A 12,271-nucleotide genomic window follows, 5' to 3' on the forward strand; every position below is an offset into this window, starting at 1 on the left:
ACAGTTACATTAGTTTCAGGTATACAACAGAGCGATTCAACAGCTCTGCTGGAGGTATCACAATTCCAGATTTCAAAATATACTACAAAGCTATACTAATCAAAATAGTAATGGAACAGAATAGAGAACCCAGAAATAAGCCCATGCTTATAAGATCAATTAATCTGTGACCAATGAGGCAAGGATATACAATGGGGAAAAGACCGTCTCTTCAATAAATGGTGCTGGGAAACTGGACCATTTTCTCATACCATGCACAAAAAGAAACACAAAATGAATTAAATTCCTAAATATGAGACCTGAAGCCATAAACGTCCTAAATAAAACATAGTAATTTCTTTGACATCGGCCAGAGTAACATTTTTCTAGATATGTCTCCTCAGGCAAAGGAAACAAAAGCAAAAATAACGTATTTCGAACTACACCAAAATAAAAAACTTTTGCACAATAAAGGAAGCCATGAACAAAACGAAAAGGCAGCCTGTTGAATGGGAGAAGATATTTGCAAATAATGTATCTGATAAGGGATTAATATTTAAAATCTATAAAGAACACCAGAAATGTATAGTTTTAACTCTTAAAATTTACTTTAGGTATGGTGGGGGGACTTAAAGATTCAAAGATCAACTTAAAAATTTTTTAAATGAGTGAATACTTATCCTTACTGTTTAAGTAGCATGTACCTCCTATATTCCTAGTTAACGGAAACTCAGTTAACTGATGATTACAGATATCTTGATTGCATTACATGGCTCCCATTATACTTTCAAAATTACCTTTTGAATTTGTCATTTAAGAGAAAAAAAACTATGCAATACTTGTTTTATTTTAGAATATTTATAATCTTTGTATTAATATTCAGAGGTGAAACTAAATTCTAAAGTACAATAGCTTATGGACACCTTGAGACTGTTCATAAAATCAAAGGTCTAGGGGCACCTGGCTGGCTCAGAACATGTGACTCTTGATCTTGGGGTCGTGAGTTCAAGCCCCATATTGGGCATAGAGCTCATACACACACACACACACACACACACACACACACACACACACACATCCATATATTGTGCATACATAAGCACCGACCTTGGGTTTGTGACCATAACTGTTGTTTAGTGTCTATGGTTGAGTCCCTTTGCTCGTTTGCAGTCTTTGGTTGTATAAAGCCAAATCCAAACAAAACCAAACCAAAGATAAATCCAGAGTATTGTACCATTAGCACTAATTATAATTACTAAGTACATTGGAATTTTACTTTTTCCACAGAATGAAGGCTGGGGACAAGAAGCTAAAGTAGAATTTTTGAAAATGGTAAATAACAAGGCTGTTTTAATGAAAGTTTTTAGAGAAGAAGATGGTGTGCTTATTGTAGACCTGCAGAAACCACCAACAAATCAAATAAGCAGTGATATGCCTGTGTCTCTTAGAGATGCATTAGTTTTTATGGAATTAGCAAGGTAGGTAACTTATTAAATACTTTTGAGATTATAGTTATAAATTGGAATAGCAGAATTTACCTTTAAAAACTATGGACTGACTCCAAAGTGAACATTAAGAGATTAAAAAAAACGCTATTAGTTTTCTAAGTATAGTTGTCAGAAAATGACATTCAGATAATTTAATAAAGAAATTAAAACTCAATTACAACTCAAAATAGAAACTGTAGATACTGAAACAAATTTTAGACTCCCGATAACTTCACAGACAGCTCCCCTAGGGTTTTAAGAATTACAGTTTAACAGTGCCTGACTTAAATTTTCTACCCTTCAGAGTAAGTTCATGATCACCCACTCTGTATTTAATGTCTGAATCTAGAATAGATACTTCAAGTTTCTTCCCCCACCCCCATCACTGATGAACAAAGTAGGACGACTGAGAGAGATAGTGGAAGATACTAACTTTTTGTCTGAGTGGGGAGATGACTCTGGAAGTGACCCAAGTAGGTTTCATTGTAGAGAAATAAGAGTAGTATTAGAGCTGGAGGGGGCCCACGGAGACCCTCAGCTGGCCTGGGTGCTACTATGAACTGTGGTTATCAATTTAACTGAAAGATGAGAAACTGTTTTTTTGTTTTGTTTTGTTTTTGTTCAAAAGAGGAGAATCCTTGAATCTGAGTAGAAGAAACAGGCCTGGCTCAAAAATGTTCCAACACAAAATTGAAGGTCAATTGTTGACTTTGGAGACTTGACATCTTATTTAACCTAGTTTGATAATTGGAGACAATACCAAGAAATGTATTAGAAGAGAAATTGGAAAGGGAATACTCTTGGTAGATAAATAAGTGTATGCACAAGTCTTTTCTTCAGACCAAGTTGCTAAGAGAAGAGATTCTTTGAAGAAAATGGTTCTTGCTTATGCTTTGATTGTGCTTTCGATTAGGTTTAGGTCACAATCACCAAGAAGCCACTCTGAAAAAAATATGACTTTACATTATCACCCACCTGTTTTGCCTAAAGAAATGACAGATGTTTCAGTTATGGTTTGTCATATAAATAGTCCTACTGATTTCTATCTTCAGTTGGTAAGTATTTAGTATTCCTTAGAGACCAAGTATTTTTTTTTCAAATTTTAAGTAGCAATGTATAAGGGAAATGAGTACCTAGTATGACTTTTAGAACAATCCAATACCAACATTCTGTAAATTTAAGTTTCATAGCTGCAACTTTAAACAAGAAATTCTCATGATTCGTAGTAATTTAAGAAACTCTTAATCATGCAAATTAGTGAAATATAGAAGGAAAGGACAGTGAAGGATACCTAATATATGTGTTTCTTGCTACCTTATGAAATCTGGGCAATAGGAAAGCACGTAGAACTGTCATCAAAATACTATGATAAAACCTGTTTCTGACCGTGAACATCTGAGAATTTATTAATTATTACTAGGTAATTTTCTGAATTTGAACACCAAAATAAATTCAAATCAAAGCCATTCATATTTAATTTTGAATGTGGATTGATGGGTTTGTTTAGCTAGCTACTAACAATGAGTTCGTCATTATTAATCTCTTTGTGTCAGTGCTTCATATGAATTAACTCATTCTAAGGGGAATAATAAGTGAATAACTCATTAAATTTTATAACAATCCTGTGAGAAAGACACTAGTATTTTTGTATAGATTGGAGATTCTGACCAAAAGGATGCAGCAACTTGCCTGAGGTCACACAGCTACAGAAAGGCGGAGCCAGGATTAGACTGGGTAGTGTAGCTTCATTCAGAACCTGTCATCTTAAACCCTGTACCATGTTCTGCGGGCTCCCCAGATAAGTTGTGGAAGTCGCCTTATTTGGCCCTAAGTTAGGACTTGCATACATTTCTTTTATTGAATTTTTTTTACAGTGTCTTATATTTAAATTGAAGTAAAACATATATAAAATTAACTATTTTAACCATTAATGTATAGTTCAGTACCATTAAATACCCCAAGTGTCATGCAACTGTTGCCATTATTCATCTCCAGAACTGTTTCACATCCCAAATAGCTCAGTAACCCTTAAACAATAACTCCCCATTTTTCTTCCCCACCCCAGCCTCTGATAACTTGTCCTACTGTCTTTATGAATTTATCTGTTTCACTTAGTATAATGTTTACATGTTATAACATGTATCAGAATTTCATTCCTTTTCATGACTGAATAATATTTCAGTGTATGTATATACTACATTTTGTTTATACATTCATATGTTGATGGACACTTGGATTGTTTCAACCTTTTGGCTATTGTGAATAATGCCGCTATTAACATGGGTGTTCTAGTGTTTGAGTCTCTGCTTTCAATTTTTTTGGGTTTATACCTAGATCTGGAATTGCTAAATTATATTATAATTCGGTTTGTCTTTCTGAAGAACTGCCAAACTGTTTTCCACAATGCTGCACCATTTTATATTTCCATTAGCAATGCATAAGAGTTCCAATTTTTCCATATCCTCACCAACACTTTTTTTTTTAAGTAATAGCTGTTTAGGATATGGATTGTATCTCATTATGGATTTGATTTGCATTTTCCACATGGCTCAGATTGTTGAATACATTTTTCCATGTGTGTATTGGCCATTTGTATATTTTCTCTGGAGAAAGACCTATTCCAGTCCTTTGACCATTTTTGAATTGGATTATTTTGTTGTTGGGGTGTAGGAGTTCTTTATACATCATGGATTTTAATCCTTTGTCAGATACATCATTTTCAGATTTTTCCCCCCATTCTGTGGGCTGCCTTTTTACTCTCTTGGTAGCATTCTTTGATCCACAAAAAATTTTAATTTGGTAATTCAGTTTTTCTGTTTTTTTCTTTTGTTGCCTGTGCTTTTAGTGTCATAGTCAAGAAATTTTTGCTGAATCTAACATTACGAAGCTTTTCCCTTATGGTTTCTTCTAAGAGTTTTATAGTTTTAGCTGTTAGACTTAGGTCTTTGATTTCGAGTGAACTTTTGTGTATGATATGAGAGAAGAGTCCAATTTCATTATTTTCCATGTGGATGTCCAGTTTTCCCAGCATTGTTTGTTGAAAAGATGGTCTTTTCTCCATTGAATGGTCTTGGCATACTTGTCAATATGCAGTTAGCCATAATATATGTGAAGGTTTATTTCTGGGATCTCTATTTACTCCATCAGTCTATTTGTTCTTATGCCAGTAGCACACTTTTTTGATTACCATAGCTTTATATAGCAAGTTTTGAAATTGGGCTGTGTGAGTTCTCCAACTTTGTTCTTTTTCAAAACTGTTTTGGTAATTTGTGGTCCCTTGAGATTCCATATGACTTTTTTAGGGTGGGTTTTTCGGTTCTGCCTGAAACATCACTGAGATTTTGATAGAGACTGCATTGCATTGTAGATTGCTTTGGGTGGTATTGTCAACAATATCAGGTCTTTCAATCCATGAATGTGGGATGTCTTTCCTCTTATTTTTGTCTTCTTTCATTTCTTTTATCACTGTTGTGTAATATACAGCAAGTGTCTTGTTTAAGTTTATTCTTAAGTGTATCACCTTTTTGGATGGTATTGTAAAGGGAATTATTACTTTCATTTTCAGATTTTTCATTACTGCTAAATAGAAACATAACTAACTTTTATGTCTTGGTTTTATATTTTGTAAGTTTGCTGAGTTTTTTTTCTAACAGGTTTTCTTTGTGGATTCTTTAGAGTTTTGTACATATAAAATTATATCAGCTACAAAAAAGATTATTTTACTTCTGGCAGTTGGGATGCCTTTTGTTTCTCTTTCTTATTTAATGGCTCTGGTAGAAGTTCTAATATCATGTTGAATACAAGTAGAAAAGGCAGGCATCTTTTTCTTCTGTCTGAGGGGAAAAGCTTTTGTCTTTCACCATTGACAATGGTATCTGTGGGTTTTTCTCATATGGCCTTTATGATGTTGAAGAAATTTCCTTCAATTCCTGTTAGAGGAGAGAGAGAGAAGGGTTGGAGGATGGGCTAGATGGGTGATGGGCATTAAGGAGGACACTTGTTGGAATGAGCACTGGGTGTTAAATGTAAGTGATGAATCACTAAATTCTACTCCTGAAACCAATACTAATACACCATATTTTAACTAACTTGAATTTAAATTTAAAAAAAGTAATAATACCATTTTTGGGGCACCTGGGTAGCTCAGTCGGTTAAGCATCTAACTTCTGCTTAGGTCATGATCTGGTGGTTTGTGGATTCGAGCCCCTCATCAGGCTCTCTGCTGACAGCTTGGAGCCTGGAACCTGTTTTGGATTCTGTGTCTCCCTCTCTCTCTCTCTGCTCCTCCCCAGCTCACGCTCTGTCTGTCTGTCTCTCAAAAATAAATAAATATTAAAAAAAATTTTTTAATACAATTTTTGCATCAACTGAGATGATCATGGTCTTTCTTTTTCCTTCATTCTGTTAATGTCTTTTGCATTGTTTTAGTTTGTTTTGTATTTTAAACCATCATTGCATTCCAGGAATCCATCTCCCCTAGATCATGATATATAATCCTTCTAATATGCCATTGAATTTGTTTTGTAAGTATTTTGTTGAGGGTTTTTACATCAGTGTTTATAAATGGTATTGGTCTATAGTTTTCTTATCATGTCTATGTATGGCTTTGGTTTCTGGTAGTGTTGGCCTCTTAAAATGAGTTAGGATGAGTTTATCCCCCCCAGTTTTTTGGAAGAGTCCAAGAAGGGATGGTATTAATTTTTTTAAGTGTTCATTTAATTCCACTTACAGTGTAATATTATTTTCAGGTGTACAATATAGTGATGCATTATTTCCTTATATATCACCTGGTGCTCCTCACAAGTGCTCTCCTTAATCCCCCATCACCTATTTAACCCATCCCCCCCAACCACCTCCTTTTAGGTAACTATCAGTTTGATAGAATTCATCATAGAAGCCATATGATCCAGGGCATTTCTTAATTTGGAAGTTTTTGATTACTGATTCAGTCTCCTTGCTAGATACAAGTCTGCTCAGCTTTTTTTATTCATGATTCAGTTTTGGTAGGTGTTTCTAATTATAGTAGATTCTTATAATGCTTTTTATTTATTAAAATCGGTAGCAATTCACCCATTTTCTTTTAATTTTTTTAATGTTTTTACTTACTTTTGACAGAAAGAGACAGAGGTGTGAGTGGGGGAGGGGCAGAGAGGGGAGACACAGAATCTGAAGCAGGCTCCAGGCTCCCTGTTGTCAGCACAGAGCCCAATGTGGGGCTGAAACTCACAAACCTGCTCCAAAGTCAGGCGCTTAACCAGCTGAGCCACCCAAGTGCCCCAAATTGACACATTTTGTTTCTGACTTTAGTAATTTGCATTTTTCCTTTTTTTCTTAGTCAGTGGTTTGTGAATTTTGTTAATTTTTCAAAAGCCCACTTTTGATTTTGTTTTTTTTAGCCATTGTTTCTCTTTTTTCTATTTTATTTATATATAGGCTCTAATCTTTATTATTTTCTTCCTTCCAGTTTTGGGTTTATTTTACCTTTTTTTTCCCTTAAGGTTTATCATTAGGTTATTTATGATCTTTCTTTTCTTTACTGTATATATTTTACAGCTGTAAAGTTCCCTTTTAGCACTTTTGCTACATGCCATAAGTTTGTTGTGAATTTTTCAGTTTTTCTCTGTTAATTTCTAGTCTTCTTCCATTGTGATTAGGAGAGATACTGTGTATGTTTTCAGTCTTTTAAAATTTATTAGGGCTTGTTTTGTTGCCTAACGTATTGTCTATCCTGAGAATGTTTCATGTGCACTTGAGAAAAATTCTGTTGGCTTGAATGTTCTATATATGTCTTTCATGTGTAAGGGGTTTATACTGTTGTTCAGGTAATCTATTTTCATCTTGATAATCTTTGTAGTTCTTGAAAATGAAGCACTTAAGTCTCCTTTTATTGAAAAACTGTCTCCCTTCAATTCTGTCAATATTTGTATCATATATTTGAGGGCTCTGATGTTTGGTGCATATATATTTGTAATTGTTACGTCTTATTGGTTAATTGACCCTTTTATCAATGTATAATGTCATTCTTTGTTTCTTGTAATATTATCTGACTTAGAGTCTATTTTGTCTGGTAATAGCATAGCCACCCCGGCTCTCTTTTGGTTACTGTTTGCATGGAATACCATTTTCTAATTTTTCACTTTCAAGCAATGGATGTTTTTGGATCTAAAGTGATTATCTTATAGATAGCATATAGTTGGACCATTTTTTAAAAACCCATTCTGTAAGGGCACCTGGGTGGCTCAGTCAGTTAAGCATCCAACTTTGGCTCAGATCACCATCTCCTGGTTCATAATTTCAAGCCCCGCATCAGGCTTTCAGCTATCAGCACAGAGTCTGTTTTGGAATCTCTGTCCCTCCCCTAATCGCACTCTCCTTCTCTCTCAAAAATAAATAAACATTAAAAAAAAAAAAAGATTTAAAATCCATTCTGCAAATCTACCTTTTAATTGGAGAGTTTAATCCATTTAAAGTACCTACTGTTGGAAAGGCTTCTGCCATTTTGCTATTTGTTTTTTGTATATCTTCTAGCTTTTTTGTCTCTCATTTCTTGTATTACTTATCTCTATTGTGTTTAGTTGTGTGGGGTTTTTTTTGTAATGTCATTTTTTATATTTTTAAAAAAAAACATTGTCATAAAAAAATAACAAAATTTACTATCTAACCATTTTTAAATGTACAGTTCAGTAGCGTTAACCATACCCACATTGTTGTGCAACAGATCTATAGAACTTTCATTTTGCAGAACTAAAACTCTCTCCATAATCCATTCATCCATTGATGGACATTTGGCTTGCTTCCACCTCTTGGCTATTGTGAATAATGCTACAGGGAACATGGCTTTGCAAATGTTGTAGTTTCATGTTTTGATTATCTTCTTATTTCCTTTTGTATATATCTGTAGTTTTTTTTATAATTACCATGGGGATTACATATAATATTCTAAAGTTATAACAATCTAATATGAACTTATACCAACTTTAATTGCACAAAACCCTACTCCTGTGCAGCTCCAAATTCCCCATTTATATTATTGATGTCAAAAATTAATCTTTAGGACACCTGGGTAGTTCAGTCGACTAAGCATCTGACTTTGGCTCAGGTCATGATCTCACGGTTCACGAGTTCGAGCCCTCTGTCAGGTTCTCTGCTGACAGCTCAGAGCCTGGAGCCTGCTTTGGATTCTGTGTCTCCCTCTCTTTCTGCCCCTTCTCTGGTTGTGTGCCCTCTCTCTCTCAAAAATAAATATTAAAAAAGTAATCTTTATACATTGTGTGCTAATAGATTTCTGATTTTGTTTTTTAAATCCTATAGAAATAGATATTATCCTATAGAAATAAATAGAAATAAAAGTGGAGTTACAAACCAAAATTAATATTTCTTTCATGTGTGTCCTTGTATTTACCTGAACCACAGATCTTTATATCTTCATGTGGCTCTGACTTACATGCTAGAGCTACACTCTATCATCCTTCTAGCTCTACCTAAAGGACTCCCTTTAGTGGTAGTGCATTTCCTCACCACTTGTTTCTCTGCGAATGGCTGAATTTCTCCCTTATTTTTGAAGGACAGTTTTGCTGATCTGTAATTCTCAGTTGACAGGGTTTTTTTTTTTCCAGCACTTTAAATTTATCTCCGTATTGTCTTCTTTCCTCAAAGGTTTCTTAGAAGAAATCAGCAAGTAATCTCACTGGTGATCCCTTGTACATGACAAGTTGCTTTTCTCACACTGTTTTCAAGATTCTGCCTTTGTCTCTGGTTATTGATAATTTGATTATAATGCGTATGAGTGTGTCTCTTTGGGTTTATTCTACTTGGGGTTTGTTGAGTGTATTAGCTTCCTAGGGCCATTGTAACACAATACCATAAAGTGGATGGCTTAAATGACAAAATTTTGTGGTCTGAAGTGATGGAGTCTAGAAGTCTAAAATCAGGGTGTTGGCAGGTTTCATTCCTTCTGAGGTCTTAGAGGGAAAATCCATTCCATGTCTTTTCCTTAGATTTTGGTGGTATGCTGGCAATCTTTACCACTTGTTGGCTTCTGCATTATCCCAGTCTCTTCTGCTGCCTTCACATGGCATTTTCTCTGAACTTGTCTGTCTCAATTTTTTAATAAGGACACCAGTCATATTGAATTAGGTCCTACCTAAGACTTTATTTTAACTTGATAACCTCTGTAAAACCCTATCTTCAATAAGGTTACATTCTGAGGTACTGAGGGGTTAGAACTCCAACATATTTTTTGAGGAGGACACAGTTCCCAAAGCAGTCTACTCTCTGCTCCATCAGAAATTGATGTCCTTCTCACATGCAAAATGCATTCATCCCATCCCAATCATTCCAGCATCAATTCTGAGTCCAAAATCTTATACATAAGTATCATCAGCCAAAAGTCCCAAATCTCATTGTCTAATTCAAGTACAGGTGAAGAATTAGTAGCATACAAGCTGGGGCAAAATTCTTGTCTATATCTGAATATGTGAAACCAGAGGAATCTAAAACCTAGCGGGGCAAATTCTATTAGATTCTTATGACTTGAGAATAATCTTCACTGGCTAGATGCTCCACCTTTCAGTCCCACTAGGATTATTCAGCCTATTTTGGCTTTACCTACTCAGCTCTAGAAGCAGCCTCAATTATTGGAATTGAGTATTTGTCTTCATGCTGTGGAACCCAGGAGGCTGCACCTCTTGGAACAGAGGACAAGTCAATCCTGCCTCTCAGACTTGTGCCCTCTGGGCTCCTGGTGGCAGTAGCAGACACGCCAGCCTCTGAACTACCTTCAGGGTCATTATACCTTTTTCTTCAAAGATAAAACATGTGCAGGGCTGAATAGCTCCATCAGCTCACTTCCTGCCTATAGAATCCCATAAGTTCAACAGCCTTCCTTCTTTCTTCCCATCTCTATTCCCTCCATTTCAAGCTGGCAGAGTTTCTGCTGAGATGATTGATTGGATCCACAAGCCACCTGCCCATAATCTCTTCAGCCACACCCTTGGTGTCCTCTCTAAGCATACTTTCTCATTGTTTACAATATGGATAGGCTGAAAATTTTCTAAATTCAAGTTATGTTTCCTTTATGTTTAGCAATTCTTTATCTCTGTCTTCTCGTGTTTTACTGTAAACAGCAAGGAGAAACCAAGCTGCACATTCAACAATTTTCTTAGAGATTTCCTCAGCTAAATATTAAAGTTCTACTTTCTATCTGACAGAATACAATTCAACCAAGTTCTCTACCACTTTATATCAAGGATTGCCTTTCCTCTAGTTTCCAATAACATGCTCCTAATTTCTGTCTGAGATCTCACCAGAAGAAACTTTGACATTCATATTTCTACCAAAATTCTTTTCAAAGAAATCTGGACTTTTCATTCAAACACTTCAAAACTTCTTCTCTATCCATTACCTAATTCCAAAGACACACCCACATTTTAGGTATTTTTTACAGCAACATCCTCCTTCTCAAAATCAAAATCTGTATTCATTTCCGAGGGCTGCAATAACAAAGTTACACAAATTAAGTGACTTAAAGACCATAAATTTATTGCCCCATAGTTCTGGAGTCTAGAAGTGTGAGATTCAGGTATAAATAGGGTTGGTTCCTTCTTAGAGCTGTGAGTGAGAATATTCCATTCTTTTCTCCTAGTTTCTGGTGGTTAGCTGGAAATTTTGGGTGGTCTGTGACTTGCATTACCATAATCTCTGCTTTCATCTTCACATGCATTCTTCTGTGTTTGTCTCTGTACCTAAATCTTCCCCTTTTAATGACACCACTCATATTGGATTAAGACCTACCATAATCATTTTCACTTGATTATCTCTGTTAATATTCTTTCTCCAAATAATGTCACATTCTCAGGTTCCAACTCCAACACATCTTGCTTGGAGATATAATTTAACCCATAACATTGAGCTTCTTGGATTTAAAGATTCATGTCTGTCACTAAATTTGGGAGGTTTTCAGAAATTATTTCTTCAAATAATTGTTTTGCTCCTTTCTTTCTCTTCTCCTTCAGAGACTCCCATAATGTGTATATTAATATGTCTAATGGTACCCTTAGTCTCTGTCCAAGTCCTGAGTCTCTGTTCCCTTTGCTCTTTTTTCTTTTCCCCACTTAATAATTTCAGTTACCCTATCTTCTGGTTCACTGATCCTTTCTCATGCTTGCTCAAACATGCTGTTGAACCCTCTGGTGTTTTTTTCACTTCACTTATTGTATTCTTCAGCTCCAGAATTTGTTTGATTCCTTTTTATAATCTCTATCTCTTTGTTGGTATTTTAATTTTGGTCCTATGTTGTTTTTCTGGTTTCCTCTAGTTCTTTATCCATGTGTTCCTTTAGTTCTTTGAACATATTTAAGACAGTTCTAAAGTCTTTGTCTAGTAAGTCCAATATCTGGGCTTCCTCAGAGGTGGTTACTATTTATTTTGTTCCTATGAGTGAGCCATGTTTTCCTTTTTCTTTGTATTTCACCTGGTTTTTTTGTTGTTGAAAACTGGGCATTTGACTATTAGAATGTTGTAACTCTGAAAATCAGATCCCCACCTCCCTGGGATTTGCTGGGTTTTCTTAATTGTTGAAGACTATAGTGGTCGGTTTGTTTGAGACTTTCCCATTCTATTTTTGTAAAGACTGTTCCTTTTTGTGATCACTAAAGTCTCTGTTCCTTTAGCTTGTGTGCAGCAAATGTTTTGACAGAGATTTCTTTGAATGCCAGGAACTTGATTGGGTTTTGCTTGGTTGCAGTAAACCCTTGACTTTTCCAGAGTTCTGAAAAATTTATATGGCTTCTCATTTTTTTTCAATG

The 12,271-nt window shown here is 35.2% G+C and overlaps 1 protein-coding gene across 2 annotated transcripts in view; it reads left to right on the forward strand.

Moving 5' to 3' along the window:
* RNF17 (ring finger protein 17) overlaps window positions 1–12,271 on the forward strand; it is a 115,074-nt gene that overhangs the window by 43,690 nt on the left and 59,113 nt on the right. For both annotated transcript variants that reach the window (XM_043574478.1, XM_043574485.1), the window contains exons 15-16: window positions 1,267–1,457; window positions 2,380–2,521. In XM_043574478.1, the coding sequence (XP_043430413.1) occupies window positions 1,267–1,457; window positions 2,380–2,521 (333 nt within the window). The remainder of the gene's footprint in view (window positions 1–1,266; window positions 1,458–2,379; window positions 2,522–12,271) is intronic.

Source organism: Prionailurus bengalensis, chromosome A1 (assembly GCF_016509475.1).
Source record: "Prionailurus bengalensis isolate Pbe53 chromosome A1, Fcat_Pben_1.1_paternal_pri, whole genome shotgun sequence".
NCBI classification, from domain to species: domain Eukaryota; kingdom Metazoa; phylum Chordata; class Mammalia; order Carnivora; family Felidae; genus Prionailurus; species Prionailurus bengalensis.